Source organism: Perca fluviatilis, chromosome 2, assembly GCF_010015445.1.
Source record: "Perca fluviatilis chromosome 2, GENO_Pfluv_1.0, whole genome shotgun sequence".
Classification (NCBI taxonomy): Eukaryota; Metazoa; Chordata; class Actinopteri; order Perciformes; family Percidae; genus Perca; species Perca fluviatilis.
Genome location: NC_053113.1, coordinates 30552253 through 30574846, shown reverse-complemented (window position 1 = coordinate 30574846; position 22594 = coordinate 30552253). Strand labels below are relative to the sequence as shown.

Sequence of the window (22594 nt, the reverse complement as noted above, 5' to 3'; positions counted from 1 at the left end):
AGAGAAGTTAAACAAGTGATATATATGTGTGTGTGTGTGTGTGTGTGTGTGTGTGTGTGTGTGTGTGTGTGTGTGTGTGTGTGTGTGTGTGTGTGTGTGTGTGTGTGTGTGTGTGTGTGTGTGTGTGTGTGTGTGTGTGTGTGTGTGTAACAAATGTAGCTGAAATGTCACTTATCTGGGTAAAAACACAAGCTACATTTTAGTGTTGCTCAGTCACCATTAATACTTGTTAAAAGATGGCTGTTTGGCGACAGCTTAAGTTCACCCCTCCTGTATAATTTTTCTTATGCTTTGCAGGAGGCAGAGAGTAACAGACTGTGTCGCCGACTGCAGCTTAAGGATATCATTCCCGTAGAGATGCAGCGGCTCACCAAGTACCCCCTCCTACTAGAGAACATTGCCAAGTACACAGGTGCTTTAATGTTAAAAGTGTTGAATGACGTTCACAAAGTTACACATTTCGTTTACAAAGGTCTTAAATTATGTCTTGAAAAAAAGTTCAGTCAAAAGATTTTTTTGTACTTTAATCCCTACATACTAGCTGTGTGCATGGTCTTGGATGTAATAATGATTCAAAACAAGATGTTTGAATAAACAACAAATGTGGCAAGTAGATATTAGTCATATTGAATGATAATTGAATAGCTGCAACTAATGTCATAATCATTTTCATTTTTGATTAGTCTACCGATTATTTTCCTGATTGATTGTTCTGTAAAATGAAAATTCCCATCACAAGTTAACCGAGTCCAATGTCGTCAGATGTCAGTAACTAAAGCAGTAAATCGTTGGCATTTCTGCTTTAAAAAAATTACTTCATAGTTCAATCAAAATTATGAGATACATTTTCTTGCGTTGGACTAATTGCTACAGCTTTATAATATAGTATAGTAGTATATATAGAGGCAAGACACTAAATGTGATTAAAACATACAATAAAGCACCTGCCAGCCACTTGTTTTGGCTGTGGACACACATGAAGCCTAATGATGTCAACATGCCTGCAGGAGGAGCCACAGAACAGATTTGTGCATTCAGACAAACCACTTACAGTTACACTTATTCAGATACTTCAAAGTCTCTTCCACTCAGTCACGAATACTTAGTCAATCACTGACTCTGTCACAGGGAGAGACATTGTGATCTACTTTTAAAAATTAAAGTTTCAAACCAATATTGTACTCTCTCCACCATTGCATCGCCTTTTAGACTCTCCTGACTTGACTAGAAATTAATTCTTGCTTTTTCTGCACTGCTGCAAATCCCCTGCATGTGACATCCATGAAAAGAGTTAAATTATTGTATCCAGCTCTCTGTCTCTCCTGTGATCCTCAAATCAATTTGATCCTATGGGGCAACTAATTCAATATGAAAACAAATGTACTCATGTTGCAAGTAACCATGGAAATGAGGAATACAGCAATACCTAGTTTGCATTTTCTTTATTCCAAATGTAATATAATACAATAGATAAAGATGGGACTCTTAAGAAAGATGAAAGTGTATAAAAATGGACCAAATGAAGTCTCAAACAAGGTTCTGTGTGGCAACATACCAGCCATTAGTGAATTACAGAGACAAATGGAGAGATTAGCATTTTAATGGTCCTGGAGCGGCAGTGCACATTTTGGGAAATGTCACAGCCATTATTTGGTCCATCATTTTAGTCTTGGCTGGGGTTTGGCTCTCACACAGAAAGAATGCACTAACGATAAAGTATAACCAGCTATTACGGGATCGTAATGCCCCGCTTTATCATAATTTTTGAGAATGATTGTGTGTTAATGGACAGAGGAAATATCAATTTGCCGGACAGCCCCCCGCAGAACTAAGGAGGCCTTACTTCTTATTTGATGTCGTCATATCTTTCAGACAACGCAGTGGAGAAGGACAAAGTGAAGCAGGCAGCAGACTGCTGCAGAAAGATCCTCAATCACGTCAACCAGGCTGTGAAGGAATCGGAGGACAAGCAGGTAGGATGTTCTTTGAAATCTCCTTTCCAATTTATGCCATCCCGTCGACTTTTCTCTTCCTCCCCTTCAGTCTCATCCCAAGTCCTTCCTTTTTCCTGCGCTACCACAATTTGTTTTTTCACTACCTTCTTTGCTCCCCAGGCAGTGGCTTCCTTTTTAAAAAGGCGCTTACTTATCCCCTTTCCTCTGTTTCCATTTCTCTCTCCGTCCTTCCTCTAGAGGTTGGAGGACTATCAGAGAAGATTGGACCTCTCCTCTCTAAAGCAGACAGACAACCCCATGATCCTGGAGCTAAAGGTGAGTTATCTACACAACCCCATTTAGCTTCAGTTAAAGCACACTCACTTGTTGTACACCCACATACGCTGCGTGAAATATCTTCTCAGTAGAAAGGTAGTGCTATGTGGAAAGTACTCATAAGCTTTACAATTATTTTCCCGTTCTACCTCCTTCAGAATTTGGATTTAACCAAGAGAACGATGGTGCACGAGGGACCACTGTCATGGAAAGTGAACAAAGACAAGACTATTGGTTTGTAATCAGCACATTATTGCAGTTTGATTGCAACTTTGATTGACATTGCTTCCCAAAACTAAATATAAGTGTCCCCTCTATCTCTTTTTCAGAGTTGTACACACTCCTCCTGCAGGACATCCTGGTTTTGCTACAGAAGCAAGATGAGCGCCTGATCCTGAAGTGTCACAGTAAAAACCTGGCAGGCACCGCAGACACCAAACATATCTTCAGCCCCATCATCAAACTCAATACTGTGCTGGTGCGCTCTGTGGCCACAGGTCAGTTAACACCCAATCTCTTTTCGGTTTAGCATTTCACAAAAATCACGGAACATTAACTTCATAAATCCGGATCAGAGCAAATCATCAAAACAAACGAACCCCTTCCTATACGACATCCAGGCATACAACCCAGAGTAAGGTATCAGGAAGTCCTGGCTTAATGCACAAAATTGTGATTAATCTCACTCTGAACCTTGTGTCCACACTCTCTCCTGCCAGACAACAAGTCCTTCTTCGTCCTATCCATGTCAGAAAACGGAGCCCAGATCTATGAGTTGATGGCGCCCACAGTTTCAGATCAGAGAACGTAAGACCACATACCTTTTGATTGATTAATTCAATTTGTATTGCTCCAGTTGTTAAATGTGCTAATAACTGTCTCCCCTCTTTGCACAAGGTGGCAGCGTCTAATCACCCAGAGAGCTGATGCCATGAAAGTCAAACCTCACAGCGTTATACCCTTACCTCAGACTGAGTACGTTGTTCAACCATCTTTCTATTTGGTTCTCAGGGTTTGAGCTTGTTACTAACATAAGATGTTGCTTGTGTGCCAGTGGGGAGAGAGACGGCGTGGAGATCATCACAGCAGGTGTTTCCAGGCTGAATCGAGACCCAGACCGCACATCCACCGGCAGCACCCAGTCCACAGGTAGCTGACGAAACAGGTTTTCCCTCTGTGTTACTTTAAGTATTCTACCCTGGTCAACTGTGTAGAAAATCCTTCTCTAATTATACCCCGTCAGATAAAGAGAGCAATCCAGCCCCTAGAATTGTGACGCAGGGTTCTCTACAAGGTAATAATCCCTTTGAGGGAGTAAAGGCAGAGGAAGAGGAGGAGGAGGAAGGTTTTGTGGACCCAGAGCCTCCCTACCAAGTGGCTGAAGATGGCAAAGAAGGAGACTCGTTTGACACGTTTCCTTCCAGAGCAGACGAAGCATTGAAAACATGTAAGCACACAAGACGACTCAAAATCTAAAGCACCACGTATGCAGCAAATGAATCAGCCGTACACCGATATTGTATGTAAATATGAAACAATCATAAACCCTTGTCCTCCGCTGTCCGTCAGTGGCAGCATTAAAGCAGGTGTTGGTGACCCAGCTGATGTCCCAGGAGGCTGTAGAGCAAACCAAACGCTCCACGGGGGCACGTCTCCTCAGGACCACCTCTCTACGGACCCCCGTAGACAGCCGCGCACGGGTGATGGCCCACAATGGCTCCCAGACAGAGGACCCGACTCAGGACCTGGGCTCTGGGGACACGGGCTTCTTCGATTCTCCTGAAGACTATGGTGAGCCTGGACAGTTTGAAACAATTGATTTGTCGTTATACGTTACCCTGTAGGTTTCAGTAGGTGACACTAGTGACTGTAAGGCGCGCTGTGTCTCTTCCTGATCCTGCAGTTATTTCCACAGCAGTAGTCCTAAAAGGCTTCTTCTCAAATCTCTCAGCAGGGTATTTAGTCCTGGAGGGTTACGGCGGCCCAGGGGAGAGTAGCACAGATGATGACATCTTGGCATCGACCACAGGGAAGCAGCTGAGAACCTCACAAGGCTGTGCTGCCGACTCTGGCATCAACTTGAGGTTTTCTTCGACGTCACAGGCCGGCAGCCTCTCCTCTTTTAGCAGACAGGTCTTGTCTCACCTTAGAAACCTTCAGGTCAACCTCAACTACCTGAAGGTAACGGTCACTGAGCTCACCAACACACATGCCTATAAAAACAGTGTGACTTTTACACACCTATATTGCCTGATCTGACCGTGAGTTGTTTGTTTCTCTTGCAGGAGGTTGAGGCCAAGTACAATAATCTAATACGCCAAAGGCCAGAGAGGTCAGCAGCAGACACGGATGGAAACAAAGGTATCTCAATTTATGCTCAGTGTCAACGTATGAATTACTAGATATAAATCACATCCTGTATCTGCCCTTTTTTGATCCTACGCCTCAATTCTTTCCCCAGATAAGAGATAGTGGAAGTCTGTACCGCAGCCTTTGGCTCTGGTCCCAAAGAGGAAGTACCGACTTGTAGTCTGTTCCTACTTCTTGTGTCCTGGACTTTCTGGACATCTTATAAGCTTGTCCTCTCACTGCTGAGCCCCTTTTTTTTCCATCGCCATCGCCCACGTTCGCCACAGAGAATGAGAGACTTAGTGTGAGCAGAAACGTTTGAAAGGGTGGAGTCATCTTTGTGATGCTGCGCCCCCCTTCTTCAGCACAAGGCAATCGGGGAAGTGGGATTACCCCCAAAACCTCACCCCTCAACCATCTAACACCCATTTTCCCCAGACCTCCCTTCAAGAAAGAGAACTTATACCAAAATGTACAAAGATGTGTGTTAAGAATATATATATATGAAACACAAAACAAGAAAAGGAAAATTTTAAGATAATGTATTAAGATTTTTTTTATCCCAAGATGTATTTATTTTCGTTCTTTTCTTTTTTTTTTTTTTTAAGTGTTTCCCACATTGCTTGCATGCTTTTGGCCATGGTGTTAACTTTTTGGCTGCTTTTCCTGCTTCAGTCATACAGGGTTAGTGTGAGTGTTGGGTGCACGCTAGCATACAAGCACGCTAGCCTAGCGTACCCTTATGAAACGGCAGGAATATATTCAGACTGATAGAGGCCAGAGTTGCAATGGTGATGGATAGATCCCATTGTGTTACAACTCTTGAATTGTGTTAACGTCTGGAATTTCACATAAATTCTAGGTGTGGTGTTAACTAGAATGAAGAGTCTGAAGGCTCTGATCTGGTCCTGTTGCATTTTCGTGCCGCCTCCTTCCTCTTCCTCCTCCTCTCACTGAGGGGTATTTTGCCTCTCGTCTGCTCCTCTTCTCCTTTGCGTGTGACTCTCCCCCTTCTTTTCCCTGTGACGCTTTATGGTTGTCATCCTTCTCCTTTTCCTCACATCCCAGTGGCTTTTTCGTGCTTATTTATCCTCTCCCACACTCTGTCATGCTTCCTCATCTGCATTTGGGTATCTTGCCCCGTTTCCCTCTCTGTTACAAGGAGCGCTCATGCTTTTTCAGTATCACTTCCTGACAGAAATGCTGCTTCTTTCTGCTGCTGTTGGCGATGCTGATCTGACTGCCTGATATTCTAATAATGTCATGAAGTTCATCATATGTACAATGATCAAGTTGGAAGGTTATGCATTACTTTAATAAATAAATGGTGCCATGACACATTCAAAAGGAAAAAACCTTACCTGTCTTATTTTTCTTAAAGCTTTTATGCGCACCCGATTCCTTATGTGAATCTCATGAAAAGATATAAAATGACTACATCGCCAGGCTGGTACATGGTCAGTAAATTGTCTTTTAGCACTTACTGAATGACTGTTTCAGTAATGGAGAAATGACTGAAGACCTTTTTATCACTTAAAACATGATGAGAAAGATCAAGGACACCTATCCTTGCAGCCTATCCTTGAATTTTTCCTCACTCTATTGTTAAAATGACTAAATTTGATCAAAGTGATAAAGAAACATTCAGTTATGCTATTAATCTATAAACTTTAAATAACCAAGTTGTCAGATCATAACTGTAGAGTACTCACCCCACTTATCTTCTACTGCTTGAATTTGAGGTCCTGTTGGAACAGAATCAGTGATGTAAGTCAGTATATTTCAACCATAAGCTGTCCACTGGTCAATAATATATCTGTAACCTCTTGTCCTTACCTGTATCAGATAGTATACATTTTTCAGATGTCATTATCTCACCGTGTGCTTGTTATATTCCCTGCTGATGAGATGACACCCCTATACATTCTCATTTAAGATTTTATGTTCTTTAACAATCTCTCCTTTAATCTCTCCTAATCACTTTTTACATGATGTCATAGGTCCTAATTAATTAATTTAGCTAAAAATAACTACATAATTATCTTACTTGACTAAAGGCTTATTATTTAAACCTGTAAAAAGTGATTTTTCAGCCACTTGGGAGAAATCTGAACACATAGCTACACACGTTGCGGCAGCCATGTTGGCAAACTGTTGCCTTCATTATCATTCATTTGGACTCATGATTCTGCCTACTTGGCAAATGTAAGTCCAATATTCATTTTAGCTTTATATGTTGTTTTTTTTGTCTCCATTATTATGAGGGAAATACCAGGCTGTTCTAACAGTTAGCTGCAAACTGCTCCACTATATTTACCAGCTAGCTAACCGTTAGCCTTTTTGCCTGACTGAGCTTGCGGTTTGGTGCTTGGCAGTTGGTGTACAGAGCTTTTCTACTGAAAACCGCTGCCTACTGCGGCCCAAAACGAGCTATGGTTAAAAAAAAATTATAAAAAAATCCAACATGTTACAAGTTGCCTTTAAGTCTTTAATATGGTTTCAGAACTTTCCCTGTGAGCTAAGGTGCATCAGTCCTTGTTTTTAGTTCAATGTTTTTCAAAGACAACTTGATTTAACTAAAACCATAACATTTGGAATTTGCTGAAAATGCAATTTGAGCATATATCAAAGGGGTTATTCTTTTTTTTTTTTTACTATATTGTGTAAGTGAATGACTAGCTATTCAATAATGTCCAGGAGCATTTAGTAATGTGAGTGACTGCTTGCTGGCAGAGATTCAGTGTATTGTTAATGGACACAGAGCTTGAGCTTTGAGGCATTTGAAAGATGGTCTGTATGTAAGTAACCAAAATGAAAGGACACACGAGCATGTTTTTGCCTGAAGCCATTTCAAAATTGAAAACAGGGTTGGATATTTGGACAACATGGACATTTTGGAGCCTTTTAATTTGATCCTCTTGGTCCGATGTCAGGATTTTCCCTTTGGCCTTAAAAGAATGAAAAGCTTTTTGCGGATGTTCGGCAGCACTAAATGTCAGGATTTTAAAGGAATCATCAGAGAGGTTTGATCAAGGACACCAGAGAAGGTAATGAGCATTACCAGCAGGTGGCAAACTTCCACCATTAAACATCCAGTCAAGAAGACCCACCCTGAAACCTGCAGTGACATCAGTGTTTTAAATAACCCAGGGTACCTTTTGAGTTTCCAGATACATTTGACTCTAGTGTCTGACAAATAAATGGACTAAGGAATGTATCCAGTTTGCCTCCGTAATGCGACAAAGCTATGGTCAGGAGGACCCCACAGAGGACTGTGCGGCATTTATTGTGACTTTGTTGGGGCTTGGTGCTACCTATAGTAGGCTAGTAGAGTCACATCAGTGTTATGCCTGGCAGTGATTGTGCTTGGTGTGTCTGAGTGGAAAGCAGGAGGACGCCTCACAGTCTGAATGACATGCTCCCTCTTTTCTCTCCCCGTCACCCTGACTGTAGGCATGCTGCAGTGAAACGGAGGGATAAATAGAGAGAGAGAGAGAGAAAGGATATGCATTGAGGAGACAATGAGAGGCCAGACAAGGTATGAATGGGAAATTGGAGGTGAAAAGAGCAAGAAAAGACGATAAATTAAGAGTAATAGAATAGAAGAGGAGAGGGACAGAGTGCGATAAAGACACAGGGAAGCTGATGATGATGATGAGAGGACAGAGGGAGAAGAGAGGGGATGGTAATTGATTGTCTCATTTCTCCACATGCACCTGTCACCAAGCTAATTGGAGTGGCAGGGAGGAGAGAGGTGTCAGTCACATCAGAGCCTTTCAGGAGGGCAGTTCGTGTCAAGCTCTGATGAGACGAGCCTTTCTCCTCCTCCTCCTCCTCCTCCTCCTCCTCCTCTCTCTGCTATGCAACAGTGCTGTGAGTCAGACAGCAAAATGAAACATCATCCTTTAACCAAAGCTTTAACCAAAGGCAAAGACCTGCATTGTTGTTTTCTTCTTTTCCCCCAAAATCTTGTGTCATCCTTTAGATATAGTATAAGAAAATGGAGCAAAACCCATTCACCCACATGTTTTCAGATACTGATTAGCATAAATTATACATATCCAAGACTGAAAATCAAGTTAAGAGTTTGATGTTTACTTGATGCTGTGTACCACGAAGAACTGTTGCGGGTGATTATGGTGGAGCACATCATTATGGTTGTTGCCATGGGGCTTAATTCCAAGATAAGGATGCTTGACTAAATAACTCACCTGTGACAGGAAACAAATAAGGAGAATTTTCCCGGAGAATGTGGTCTGTTTCATCCACATCTCCCCCAAACAGCTTTGCAATCATCAAACTCTGGACAAAATTCACATATATGTGTGGATGTTTCTGTCCCAAAAGAGTTTCTCATTAATATGCTAATGCATTTAAACATTACCATTCTGATGCTTTGGGTCTTATATATATTTACACAGCCTGTCTCTGTGCCGACACTGTACCACAATATAGAATTGAAACAAACTGCTAGTTGCTACAGCTGGTGTTTCACATAGAAAGGTAATCCGTGTCACTACCCATGTTAAACCTGATGTTGTCACTCAGCAAATCATGCACAGAATGGACATCGTTCTCTATTCTGCGCGCCTCCCTCTTCGGGTTTGGTGGAGATCATCAATATTCAAACGTGCGTTTGCAGCGGGATGCACACGCGCATCATCGTGAGCTGCTGTTCTTACCGATAAACATTCAATCGCCAGTGGGATCAGCAAGATTGTGTGAGGTCAAACTTAAGATCAGTCAGCAAAAAATAATTAGTAACGCCCTCCATTACTTCTGTGTATATTTTCTAGCGGAGTCACAGTAGGGTTGTTTTCCGATGCAATACATCACCGTCTAGTTCAGCTCATCAAATAAAACCCATTATATCTCAAACTGTGGAGGAAACAAATAAAGAAGAAAATAAGGTTGACTGCTCCTAAACAGTTGAAGTTGGATTAAAATAAACTATTCACATGGTGATTTGTGGCTATATTCTTTTTTAGGGGAGGAAAGGAAGGTTTGTAACTACTTGTCAAACTAGAACAAATAGTTTTTTTCCCCAGCTTTTAAATATGTTTTTATTGTGAATATTTACAATATTATACACATCAAGTATTTTCTTTTGTCAAAAACTGTCAAATGCATGCCATAGCTACTCAATCAAGGACATAGCCTACTGTATGATGCTTGTATGTAACACAGTCACCTCAATTATAACCTGTTTCCCAAACTGGATCCCCTGACCTTTTGGGATTGATTTTCATGCTGCACTTCTCCCCCTTTATCGAGCAGAAGCCAATATCTGATGGATTGGACTGAAGATCAATGTGCTCTCCACAGTCTGATTAATCCATGGCCTCTCTGGAGTAATCACTGTCCCAGGCACAACAATGAGCCGGGCAAGATGTGGAGAGGAAGTGTTATGCTGGTGTAGAGAGATGAATGAACTGACCCCTTCAAATGGGAGGAATATGCTAAAATATGTCCTGCCGAAAGAGCACAGAGTCATGTATGCCAAACAGCAAAGGATACCCGAGCCTGTTCAGTGGCTGTTGCTATGGGACATTTGATAATCAGGCACCTGTGGCGTGGCTTGGTGTTGCCCTGTCTAATTACCACACCGTACTTTGATGGAGTATCTGGGTAAAACGCTTCAGGCAGGCCAGCTGGCATTGGGCACCCCGCTTCAGTCTGCTGTTAAAGAGAAACCAAAGAGAGGCAATGAGCTTAACGAAGCTCAAAGCCGCAGCAGAAATCGATGGCACTTTTTGGCAGCCTTGCTTATGATTTTGGTGACCAGCGCTGGCAAGGTACACAGCTGCCGCTCCTGTTCTGCCAGGTTGGTTGGGCAGAGAGTGGGTGTGTGGTTATGTGGACAGTGCCATGAAAACAGAGGAAAAAAGTGGAAAATAAAATCAGAAATGAAAACAAAGCGATATGTTGTGGGTTGATAGACATATGGCTAGAGTCAGCTGCTTTGTGTTGTCCTCTGGGCATGTGACGGGTCAACGGTAACAGAATGTGACAGCGATGAATGGTTGAGAGGAGAAATATTTATTTATCATCCTTAAAGTTACAATTTCAAAGATCTCCGTATTGTTCTCTTTGGCGGCACCTATGGCGATAAGTGGTAATTGCAGGTGTGTTTTGGGATCTCACTTTCCAGAGATCCAAACAGTGTGATTTTTCCTGGGAATGTTGCCACAGACACCCAGTTCATAACACTGCCATAGGCTCGATCATCATTGTGTTACCTCATTTGGTGATAGTAACTTAACAGACTTTATATGGCTGCCACGATCTACACACATATAGGAGGAGAGTAATTCAAAGAAGAATACAACACAGGAGAAATCATCTTTCTTTTAAAGCTATAGTGTGTAGTTTCTGTCTCCCCCATGCGGAATTCTAAGTAATTAAAACAAAACCGTTGGCACATCTACATGACCATCCACAAGTCTTCCGTGACCGTGTACCGTCCCTACCCCTCCTCCACACAGTTGCTTGTAACCAAGGAGGACACGGAGGATTAAAAAAACATGATGGACTCATCAGAAGAGGTAATTATCTTCGCTTGATTTTCTGTGCGCAAAAGTCGCCGGACGACACAATCTTCTGAACATATACATGTATGTAATATATATATATATATATATATAGTCATACTGAGATATCCAGAGAGAGTTGTGTGGAGCTGATTAATTAATTAATTAGATTTGTATCAACTCATTTGGCAATGGCTTGAATGTAACGGACGTTCATTAATGTCACAAAGTTACGCACTAAAGCTTTAACAGAAAACAGCTTTTGGTCAGGCTGTCTTCTCCATAAGAGCAGTACAGCAATGGAACACAGTGCCAGCAACCATTAGAGAGTCTTTGTCATTCTTTTTATTTAAAAAGAAAGCAAAAAAATGGCTGATAGAGAGCCAAACTTGTGGGCACTAATGTTTTATGTGTACATTTAAACATTGTATAAGTATTTTACATGAATTGTTTTAATTAACCATAATGTTTTGTATGTAATTTTATCTTGTGATTTTATATCTGTCATTATTTTTAAAGGCTGCCTGTTTTACATCTGGCTGGGGGACTACCCCACAAAATAAAATATGTATAATATTAAATATGAGTATGCCTCTGTCATGTGTGTTTGGTAAATATGCAGCAGGAGCGAGCAGATGCTTAGCTTACTTTAGCTTAGCTTAGCTTAGCTTAGCATAAAGACTGGGAGCAGGGGAAAACAGCTAGCCTGGCTCTGTCCCAAGGTAACCTCTAAAGCTGACTAATTAACACGTTATATTTTTGATAGTTTGTGTTTGCAGTCGTTGTGCTAAGCTAAACAGCTGCTGGCTCCAGCTACATATTTACCGTGAGTGGTATATCGATCTTCTCATCTGAAAAAATTAAAAGGGAAAATGTCAAACTATCTCTTTAAAATGTGAATCGGAAAATAATTCCATGAATGGACTAGTTTGAGCTACACCAGAGATATTTAGATATAGAGCATCATATACTATGAAGAGCTACATTTGGTCCATCACTTAGAATGGAGGCATACACACATCCCAACACAGTTAAAATCAGCTGCTGGTGTATAATAGCTGACACTGGACTTAAAAACATAGCCTATCTGATGAAGACCCAGGGCTGAAAGATGATATAATTGTTGCATAAATCTGACAGTATTGAAAGCAGTGCGTGGCATCCTCCCTTTTTTTTAATTCCTCCTAGTACAACCATAGTCCTGAGTCACAAAGCGTGAGTCATCGAGGAATCATGAGTCTTTTTTCTTGCATGGAGTGTGAATAGCTTTCTTAATTGTGTGATCATTCTTGGTGGGCACTGGGCATGTACAGCATTAAACAGGCTTTTGCAGTATTATTTAAAGCCCACATCCATAATTACAACATGCTGTCCTCTTATGAGTCACTGATGCCCCACCGTTGGCTCAGTTTATGTTTTAAGCATGAGCATGCATTTTGCATGAGCTTTGAAGCTGAACAGGTTTGTTTTACATTGACAGTATTTGTAAACAGTGAATTTAAAAGAAGGGAGGAAGCTTCAATCTTGAGATGTAAGGGAGCAAAATGCATTTTTCAGGTATAGGTCGAGCCCTTCAAAGAACCAGGATCTAATTTCCAAGACATCCAGAAAGCGTCATCTGACCACAATCTAATCCCGTTTTGTTCTTATTCTCTCTTACTCGATTGCATTTCAGCTTTAAAAGAAAAAATGAATAAATAGTTGTTAGGAACACTACTCACTCTCAGTTTTCTCCAAATAAACTTAGGGTTTGCAAAAATTGAACAAACATTTAGTAAATTATACGAGATTTATTTAATTTCAAGTGTAGATCTAAGTGCCTGGTGCATTTGCGTCACCTCGCTCAGCTTTCACAGCTGCAGCTGCATCTCAATATTAGATAAGGAACAGTAATGCATGCCTGTCTGAAAGTCCTGAATGGATGGTCCTGAAGAGACCAAGCTGGGGTCAGGTGATTTAATCTACCTGACAAGCTCCTACAGAGTGCTGATCAATAATGCTCCAATGCTAATGTCAACATCAGGAGGGAAGGAATCCACTTGAAGAGGAAAAAAAGTTAAGAGTGAGCAGAAACAGAAAGAGCACATCAACAAAACCTGACTGGAATTGAAAATGATTCTTGTTTGGTCGTCTGTTGCTATTCTCTCCACAGGCTGGAGGCCTTAAACTAGTCGTTTGGAACATCCACGAGCGTCTCCTACCGTCCACTTAAAGTCATCTGACAGCATCCTGCTGGTTCTTGAAAAGGGCACGAATTCCGTGGATGCTATTAATCCCTGGTAAAGCCTGAAGGTGAGCTGTCTCTCAAGACCTACTGGAGCAGAGGTTCACCCAGGAGTCCAGTCAAGGGCCCTGCTAATCCCGCTAAACTGGTTCATAAGGGCACTCTTTGGCAGTGGGGGGAAGTAAAGGAAGGGCACCTATTAAGTAGAGGCCCACAGAGAGGCTTCTACACTCCTGCATTGACATCTTCACCTTGAAAATTGGATAAAAGGTGCTTCGGCCTCTCAAACCACCTTTTACAGCATATGGGCTTTTGTCAAGTGTTCAACGTTTTTTAGGCCAAAGACCCCTAAGCTGAAAGAGAACCGGGGTACCCCTTACTGTACATATTGTATACAATTGAGTTGCATATCAAACTGGGTCGGGTGGATATAAATGAATATTCATATATTATTTATATGTCATGTTTTAATCCAATCCAATCCAACTTTATTTATTAAGCGCTTTAAAACAACCAAAGTTGACCAAAGTGCTGTACAGAAGAATAAATAAGACATCATAAATAAAATACATAACAATATAACATGAATACAAAATAATAGCTGCGCAATGGAAAAACAATCAATCTAAATAATTAAAAGAAGTACAACAAGTCAACATCTTACTAGGTGTCAAAGGCCACAGAGAAGAGATGGGTTTTAAGACGGGATTTAAAAACAGACAAAGAAGAGGCCTGTTTAACGTGCAGAGGCAGATCATTCCATAATTTAGGAGCCGCCACAGCAAAGGCACGGTCTCCTCTGAGCTTCCGCTTAGTTTTAGGCAAACCCAGGAGCAGCTGATCTTCTGACCTGAGAGAGCGAGTGGGGATATAAGGGCGTAGAAGCTCCGAGAGGTAGGGCGGGGCAAGACGCCCCAAGACGCCTTAATGTCAAACATACATATACATATACATACCGCGACTCCTTAAGCTTACCTGTACGGCTACCATAGTGGCTACCTTACCTATAGTACGCTTATCTTCAATGTGAAAATGAAATGTTTTGTTTTTTTCACAAAGGCCAATTTATCTTTGCTATTAATATGTTGTTGTTTTTTTTTAAGATCAATTATTATTATTTTTTTTTTCATTTTAAACATCAGAACAAACAAACACACTTGGAACACCCCCCCTCTCCCACCCCTCACCCTCCGCGGTCTGGAGGAAAAGAAAGAAAAAACACAGAACTCCCACCTTGCCTAGGTCATTCTTATTCTCTCTTACTCGATTGCATTTCAGCTTTAAAAGAAAAAATAAATAAATAGTTGTTAGGAACACTAATCACTCTCAGTTTTCTCCAAATAAACTTAGGGTTTGCAAAAATTGAACAAACATTTAGTAAGTTATACGAGATTTATTTAATTTCAAGTGTAGATCTAAGTGCCTGGTGCATTTGCGTCACCTCGCTGAGGTCATCAGGACTGATACCTGTGCTGCTGCACCTTTCCATAGGTCTATAGTGGATGACTTGGCTTTGTTAATCCTTGCTGTAGAGAGCTCCAGCATAACTATGTCCAGAAAATGAGCCAGCATTGAGCTATCATTTTCTTGGTCGCGGTTGAACCGGCTAACCAAACTTTCTTTTGTCTCCCAAGCAGGTGTAGTTTAGAGTCGTCATTAAGTAACAAAACAATCGGGTCAGTAGGAATTCGACGTCCTATCACATCAGATATTATTGATGTTGTTTTATTCCAAAACTCATGTTCACACTCCCAGACCATGTGCAGGAAAGTTCCAGTTTGTTCAGCTTGACAGAACGTGCAATAGGGAGTAGGAATGCCTTTGGAGACGTATCTCTTCTGGGGTGTCCACTATGTCCTATGGCATATGTTGAAGTGGATCTGCTGGTGATTTGGGTTCTTGCAACAGTGGGAAATGTTGTCCCAAACTGTCTCCCAATTAATTACGTTCCTCTCCGGGTTCTTTTAGATTCATATTAATGTATATTTTCAGACATATTTTTGATTTTTGAAAATATAAACTTTCAAAATTTGTAATCTTTTTTAACATAATTTGGCGGCCCCCCCTGCACTGAATACTGAGGACCCCCTGTTGAAGATCTCTGTGTTAAGGTATTTTGACCTATCGAAATAATGCCCTTCACTTCATTTTTCTCTTCCCGAGCAGGAGCACCTGTTCTCGAGAGACAGCTTATTTAGGTAATAGCTGATCTGGAATGGGCTTTCATTTCCCCCCTGTTTATAGAGGTCATGCACTGACAGTCCCATTGTGCCAGTGGCTATGATGTAGTCTCCTGATTACAAAAATACACTCTGCCAATGTATAGTCAATTCTAGAGGGAGGGCAATTGTGATCTGTGCTATTTAACCCCTAATAAAGTCAGGACGGGTGATTGACACCTGGACCAGATTACTCCTGAGCAGAGGGAAATGAAGATAAGAGGTGTGTGTGTGTGTGTGTGTGTGTGTGTGTGTGTGTGTGTGTGTGTGTGTGTGTGTGTGTGTGTGTGTGTGTGTGTGTGTGTGTGTGTGTGTGTGTGTGTGTGTGTGTGTGTGTGTTAGCCTGCAGGTGAATCTTATAGTGTGACAGATGATTAAGGGCGGTTAAGGCAATACACGCTATATCTTTGTGATAGAAGGTGGACAGGAACGTGCATGCTTCAATAGCTGCACTATTTTCCCAGAGATCAGTATTTAATCTTACTTATTCACAACAACAGTTCTGAGAGTTTTAGTGTTTTTGTACCAATTTAAGTTTAGCCTCCTACTTGCCAGCCAGATGCCTCGCAGGCAGTGATTTGAGTCCTTCCTCAATCTATTACTGTCACTCCCATCTGTCCTCATTGCTCATTTCTCCTGCCTTGGAATGAGTTAGAGAAACACTTAACTGTCCATTCTCCTTAGCTGAGTGCAATATAGCTCTTCTGTGTGCCTGGGTAATGGTTTGCTACAAGTGACGAAATTGTCCAAACAAAGCACGTAACCCTGGCTCATCATGCTCAACAGCAGCTTTTCTACAAAGAGGAAGCATAGCCACTGTAGCCCATGCAGTTCAATCCGGCATCTAATTGTATGATTGCTTTCAAAATTGTCAAATATAATTATTGTTTGGATTTGCTTAGCTGTGACACCAACATGGAAAAGGAGTTCTTGCTGCTCCAGATTCATGTCACTCTACCCTTCTTCACTGCTTTATTGCTTATCACCCACTCTCTCTTTTCCACCATCTCTCTCTTTTTTCTCATCCATCATGTTATGTCTTCCCATCGCTCTCTGGCCACTGGAAGAAAGCCAGAGCCATTAGCCTGCTGTCGGTCTGAGGGAGGACGGGGATCTATCCTGTTAGCTGATGCAAAATGACCAGCACCACTTGGTCACACAATGCCCAATATTGGAGGACCTTTGGGGATGGGAGGTGACGTGGTAGAAGTGTGTCTGTGTGCGCACACAGATACCGCGCCACACAACCTGACACATCGACACAGCAGTGCTGCACCAGTGCAGCAGTGGTCTGATTTATAGCTAATGAATATTTACTAGCCAGCCTCGCAGTGTCTCAAACTGCAACGGCTCACAGGGGAAACAGAGGTGTTGAACCGCTCGTGGCTGAAAGTTGTAATTCAATCTCTAACACAAGCTTCTGTCAAGGTGAAGGGTTCACGCTCCATGCACGTGTGGACATGGATCAGTGTCTAGTGAGGGCTTTACATATATGTCCATATAATTATGGGTGTGTCCATAATGTATATGCTATCGGATACATGTTCTGTTTATCCATCTGACAGGTGCAGTTTGATTAATAGCTGATCTCCCGTCTGTGCGATACACTGCTTGGCTTCATTCTACATTATAGTTTGATTGTACAACAAGATTTTAATATAATAAATATTACAAATATGCTTCACTTTTTTTTAAAGATTACTTTTTGGGCTTTCTGCCTTTATTTGATAGGACAGCTAAGTGAGAAAGTGTGGGAAGACATGCAGGAAATCGTCACAGGTCAGATTCGAACCCCAGACCCCTGCGTTCGAGGTACAAACCTCTCAGTACATGCGCGCCTGCTCCACCCACTGAGCTAACTCGGCCACATATGCTTCACTTATGCGGCATTTCACACACCGACCCCCTCAGCTCTCCTCCAGCTGCAATATCATCCCCTAGAAGTGGATGCACAATGTATGTCGTGAACCTATTTGTGAAGAATTTATATTTATTTGCACCAAAAAAGGGTAGCAACTTTATAAAACATCAAAAGAAACAAATTCATTGCATTTCGGCAAACAGTATAGCAGCATAACACTTTTACGGTGCATTAAAGGAAACATAGTTTCAAATCTGACTAATTTCTCCATAGCATTAAATACTCATTACTAAATGTCCAACTGTCAAAGTTAAAGTTTGGAAAACAAAAATATTTTATTAACTTATTAACTTTCATTTAATTATTAGTTTCCCAATCAAAAACTCAGCTCATCTGCTTCATCAGGATTGTAGGTGTGTAGGTGCATTTCGATTCAAATATTTCTAAATCCTGATTGATGCACACAATAGTGTGTCACTGTTTTCCACGTCCACTTAAGACAAGTGAAAGGACGAAATGAAAAAATCAAAAGATCTTACATGTGACGTGACTGAAACTGTTATTGTGTGTTAAAATGTCTGACCCCATAGTTAACAGCTAATCGGAGAAAGAAAAAAAAATGTTCAGGGCGTTTAACTCTCACAATCAGATTGACAGTATATTTAGAGATCAGATTGACTCATGGTGATAAGTGATCTTTGATTCTGGTTTGCAAAGTTCAGTGCAGAGTTCACACCAGTCCGCTCCTAGAAGTCCTCCTAGAGTCGATGCCAAAAACAGCTGTCAGTAGAATAATGCTTTGAAATGGTAATGAGGGAAATTGCTGACTATCCATATTCTGATTTGTCAGTAAATTGTATTCCCTGTTAGTGCACCTTGCCAGCTTCTTTCAATCAATAAGCCAGTAGGGATGAAGCCACTCTGACTTCAGCATAGATGTGTCATCCATTGTGAGTTGCACCACGCACCCTTGTTTGCATCATAGTGAGGTGACGGTACCCTTGTCCTGCCATTTCAGCATCAGCAGCCTCATTCACATCCATCCCACCCACAGACCGCTGCAGCTCATTGGGGATTTAAGACTTTGTCAATAATGCCTATTGCAGTGTCAGTGTGCTGCCTAATTACGAAATGGCTCTCGCACAAATATGTTTGTTTCAAGTCAGACGTGGTCATGCAAACATAAATTAAGGCATACAAAGTTCACGGGCAGATGGCTGAGAGACAGTGGAGGACTACCGGATGACATGGCTTGAATGCTACGTATTTATGAACATGTCTATTTTTATATGGCTGATTTTCCGCCATGCTTCAGTGACTTGTTCCACAGTTCAACTGCATCCAAAACTGTATGGCACTCAGTAAAGCATACTATGCTGTACTGTGCCTCAGCAAATGCTATACAGCTGTCAATGTGCCAGTTCCACAAGTCAGATTTTCAGCCACAGTTAAAGTTTTTTTCCATGCCCCATTAACAACCTATTTCACATCAGGAGATGTACACTTCTATGACCGTGCCTGAAATGGGACATCAGATATGCTCGTTCATATTCTAGGAACTCTTAAGCTGCAACACTGCACAGCAAATCAGTGCTTTTTGGACAGCCCTTCTGCCACTGCACTGAGCTCTGGGAAAATGAACAGTGGATTTATATCTTCACAGTTTAAGTGTGTCAATAATGTAGGAATTGTTTCCTCTCATATCTGCTGATGGGAACTATATGTGAAGATGTGAATAGGGTATATAGAGTGTATATGCCGTGTTTGTATTGTTTACTAAATCGTCAGTTAAACTCGTATTTAAACATCTTCTGACTTTAGTGTTGTACTTTGTTACAATTTAAATCTAATTCTGTAGAATCTTCAATTTCATAGGCACTTCATCAGAACTGGATTTGAAACCGGCCAACTGTTATAACACTGACGAGTTAGATTTACAAAGCATTGTTTTGCAGTAATTAATAGAGAGCATGAAAGACAAGACACAATACAAACACAATATACAAGTAAAAGGCATTGTAGTCTGAGAAAATCCATCCCAAAGATGACAGGCTGCCTCACATGAGATTCAAAGGTCTCAAATGTAGCTGGACCAAGCCATACATGAAATAATCAGTAATCAGTGAAATAATAAAATCAGTTCTGACAGCACGGGGATGATCTGAGTGGGGGTTTTCTCAGGAGGGGGTAGACTGGTGTGTGTTAAAAAGCAGCCAGTGGCCAGTAATGCGTTAAGGACAGACAGAATATGAAATTCGACAATGTCAGTAAAACAATTATTTACTTTTTGTATGTATTATTTGTATTTATATTACTTATAACATGATTATGTTTCTAGAACGCAAACAATCATTATTAATTCATTCTTAGTGTTTTTATGCACATCTTTGTTATTATTTAGATTTATAGCTTCTGATTATTATGTATTAAATAACCATTTGTTATATAAAACATACTATAGTCTGGCTTAACAGATATACATTGCTGCGATAAAGCCTGACATCCATTGTGTGACAGACGCTCTGGATGTCCCTCCCCTCTTGCTATCTCCGCTATCGGAGCTTAGCGCCGCCCAGGACAGTTGTGATTGGTTTCAAGAAATCCAAACAAGCCTATCCCTGAATAAATAGGTGGCGTAGCCAGACTAAACACGACGTTTCATTTCCGGGATTGTTAAGGTGCTGCCGGAAATTCCGCCGGATGTCCCTCATTTTCGGCAGGACGTCCCTCACCTTCCACTTTCTTTGTGTTGTAATTTTTAACTCCGGTCGATTTATGAGGACTATAGTTAACCTTTTCTCAGATCTCTGCAGTTCCGAGGTAAACAGAACGCACTATACATAGTTTTTCTTTTTGCTGAAGGGAGGAACTTAAATGTTTTGGGAGAGCAGGATGGTCTTTTAACTGTTCCTTATTGCACATTTATACTGCTTATTGCAGTTATATCAAAATATTGGCTTTTGTGTGCACCACAGGTGATAAAGGTGTGTTTGACCGTATGCAGAGAACAACCTCCGTCCGCGTCGGGCTCCTGCATCACCCTGTCGGGGTTGTATTTGCTATAATGAAAATCTACATTATCCCTTACATAACACACCTGAATCAACGACTAAACTGTCTGTGGTCGAGTTGCATTGTGGGTAATTTGGGCGCTAGTTTTTGACAAGGAAGAAAAAAGCATGGAATAAAAAAAAGAAGATATCTCTGTTTTTACTGCATCTTGACATCTTTTGAAGCACTAAGTGACTCTTTTCTTCCTCGTTATTGAGTGGCAGCATGTCTCCATCAGATCAACCTGTTGTGTTTGCATTTTGTGTAACCAGGGACAAACTCCTAATATGCAATATAATAACAGTGGGTAACAGTGATTTAGCCAATACGTTTGGATAATAGCAAATAGCCAAATACATTTTCGGCATAGCTTTTTGTTTGTCGCAGGGGGCTTATGAAAAATGTATATCCCTCTTGGCCTGCACTTCTACACAAATATCCCAATATGTTTCCATTCTGGCTTGAAGCATAGCCTAATGATTAAATTTTTTATCAATACTATGTCATAAATTACTTGACACATAGCTGACTGTATGGTATGCAAATTGCATTAGTGATAATGCACTACAGGATATGGAAAATCTTCTTTGTGTTGTGCATATTACAGTGTAATTCATTCAGTTACTGTTATTCCTGAGGCTATATCTAAACATGCTTGTGGATACCTCGCTGCTGCAGGTGATTTCTAAGGAATCAAGCCCTTGTGTAGTTATGATCCAAGAGCAATACAACAAGAAAACATCCTCCGTCTGCCATCATGGGAAAATCATCCCTCAACTTATTTTCCTCCCATCCTGCTTGTACGTGATACGATTCTCTGATTCTTTGATTCTCTGATTCTCCAAGCAATCCTCTTTTGAGCCATATGTGGATGGGCTTTCCCTTCAGTATCTCTGTGGAGCCTCTCCACTTATACACAGATGGCATGACTGGTGGTGGTGGGGTGGTCTGGGCTGGGGTGAAAATGTCAAGACATTATTCTCAGACGTTCAGTTACATCAACCTTCACCTTTTACTACACTGTTTGGTGTTTAACAAGACATTTAAGTCCACTGTTACATGTGATTCATCTGCGTTACAAAATGCAGAGCCCTCTCTATTGTAGCTGCAGCTCACGTTTTCTCCTGCTGCACAATGAACTGGTGGCCACTCGGAAGTCTTGATGAGTGCAGGAAACGTTTGGGGAAAATGCTTAACCAACAACCAGTCAAAGGGCAAGATGGAGCAACAGTAGCCTATGATCCTATTGTTGACCCATTGAATCCCCAGACATCTTGACAGACGTAGAAGTGCAAGCCAAGGCTGTAGGCTTTGTTGATTGGCGATAATGTCAGGAACTGTTCTCTAGGGGTTGTATTGTACTTTTCACCTGCTCAGGAGGGAGAACACCTTGTTGCTGCTCTTTCTGTGTCTTCCAAATGTTGCTACTGAATTCCCGGCGGACTGGGGCAGGATGCAGTAAACAGGTAGGAATACATGTAGGCCTATTTATAGCAAGTTGCATCAAAGTGATGCGCTTTATATTATGCTAAGAAATAATTCCTCTCTGCACATTTATTTTGGAGATTTTATTGCCTCGTGATAAAGGCTATAATCTCATTTTATTATTGAAACCACTGCTGAACCTTCCAGTATACAGCCATATAAATAAAATAAAAACTGACTTATTCTCCTTAATATGTCCCTTTCCGTCAGATGAGTTGCTGGCTGCTTTCACATGTTGAAGAAACGCAGCTCTGACAAGCTCCGGAGTTTTGGACGCTTCTATAAATGCACCAAGAGTCCGGAGCGTCTTCCTTTTCAAGTCTGGTCAGCCGCGGTGTGAGGAAGGCACCACAAATAAAATCCCCTCTGACTGTGTGCGCGCAAGAAAAAGGGACGAGACTTCGCCTGCACCTCAATCTGCTCTGCATCTTTCCACTGGACCGCAGTGGATACAGCCGACTGTGCAGGACTAAATCTACAACACAAGATGTAAAAAAGGTTGTTGTTTTTTTGTTGTTGTTTTTTTCCAAGAGCGTGTTTCACACGTCCGTAATTTGTTTGAAGGAGAACAGCACAAAGCGAAATCTCTGCCTAGGTTTTTTCTT

General features: G+C 41.3%; 2 protein-coding genes across 5 annotated transcripts in view; both read left to right on the top strand.

Moving 5' to 3' along the window:
- arhgef12a (Rho guanine nucleotide exchange factor (GEF) 12a) overlaps window positions 1-5974 on the top strand; it is a 49562-nt gene extending 43588 nt beyond the window's left edge. For 2 of the 3 annotated variants that reach the window (XM_039780367.1, XM_039780352.1), the window contains 13 exons: window positions 298-412; window positions 1873-1973; window positions 2193-2270; window positions 2429-2504; window positions 2600-2767; window positions 2990-3077; window positions 3168-3245; window positions 3325-3419; window positions 3514-3717; window positions 3840-4061; window positions 4222-4451; window positions 4556-4631; window positions 4732-5974. In XM_039780367.1, the coding sequence (XP_039636301.1) occupies window positions 298-412; window positions 1873-1973; window positions 2193-2270; window positions 2429-2504; window positions 2600-2767; window positions 2990-3077; window positions 3168-3245; window positions 3325-3419; window positions 3514-3717; window positions 3840-4061; window positions 4222-4451; window positions 4556-4631; window positions 4732-4742 (1542 nt within the window). In that variant the 3' untranslated portion in view covers window positions 4743-5974. The remainder of the gene's footprint in view (window positions 1-297; window positions 413-1872; window positions 1974-2192; window positions 2271-2428; window positions 2505-2599; window positions 2768-2989; window positions 3078-3167; window positions 3246-3324; window positions 3420-3513; window positions 3718-3839; window positions 4062-4221; window positions 4452-4555; window positions 4632-4731) is intronic. The other variant, XM_039780360.1, reaches the window with a different exon arrangement.
- Window positions 5975-22344: 16370 nt separating this feature from the next.
- The window catches only part of grik4 (glutamate receptor, ionotropic, kainate 4), a 334323-nt gene continuing 334073 nt past the window's right edge, over window positions 22345-22594 (top strand). Inside the window, exon 1 of one of the 2 annotated variants that reach the window (XM_039786171.1) lies at window positions 22345-22487. The gene's annotated coding sequence lies outside the window, so the exon portion shown is untranslated. The remainder of the gene's footprint in view (window positions 22488-22594) is intronic. The other variant, XM_039786191.1, reaches the window with a different exon arrangement.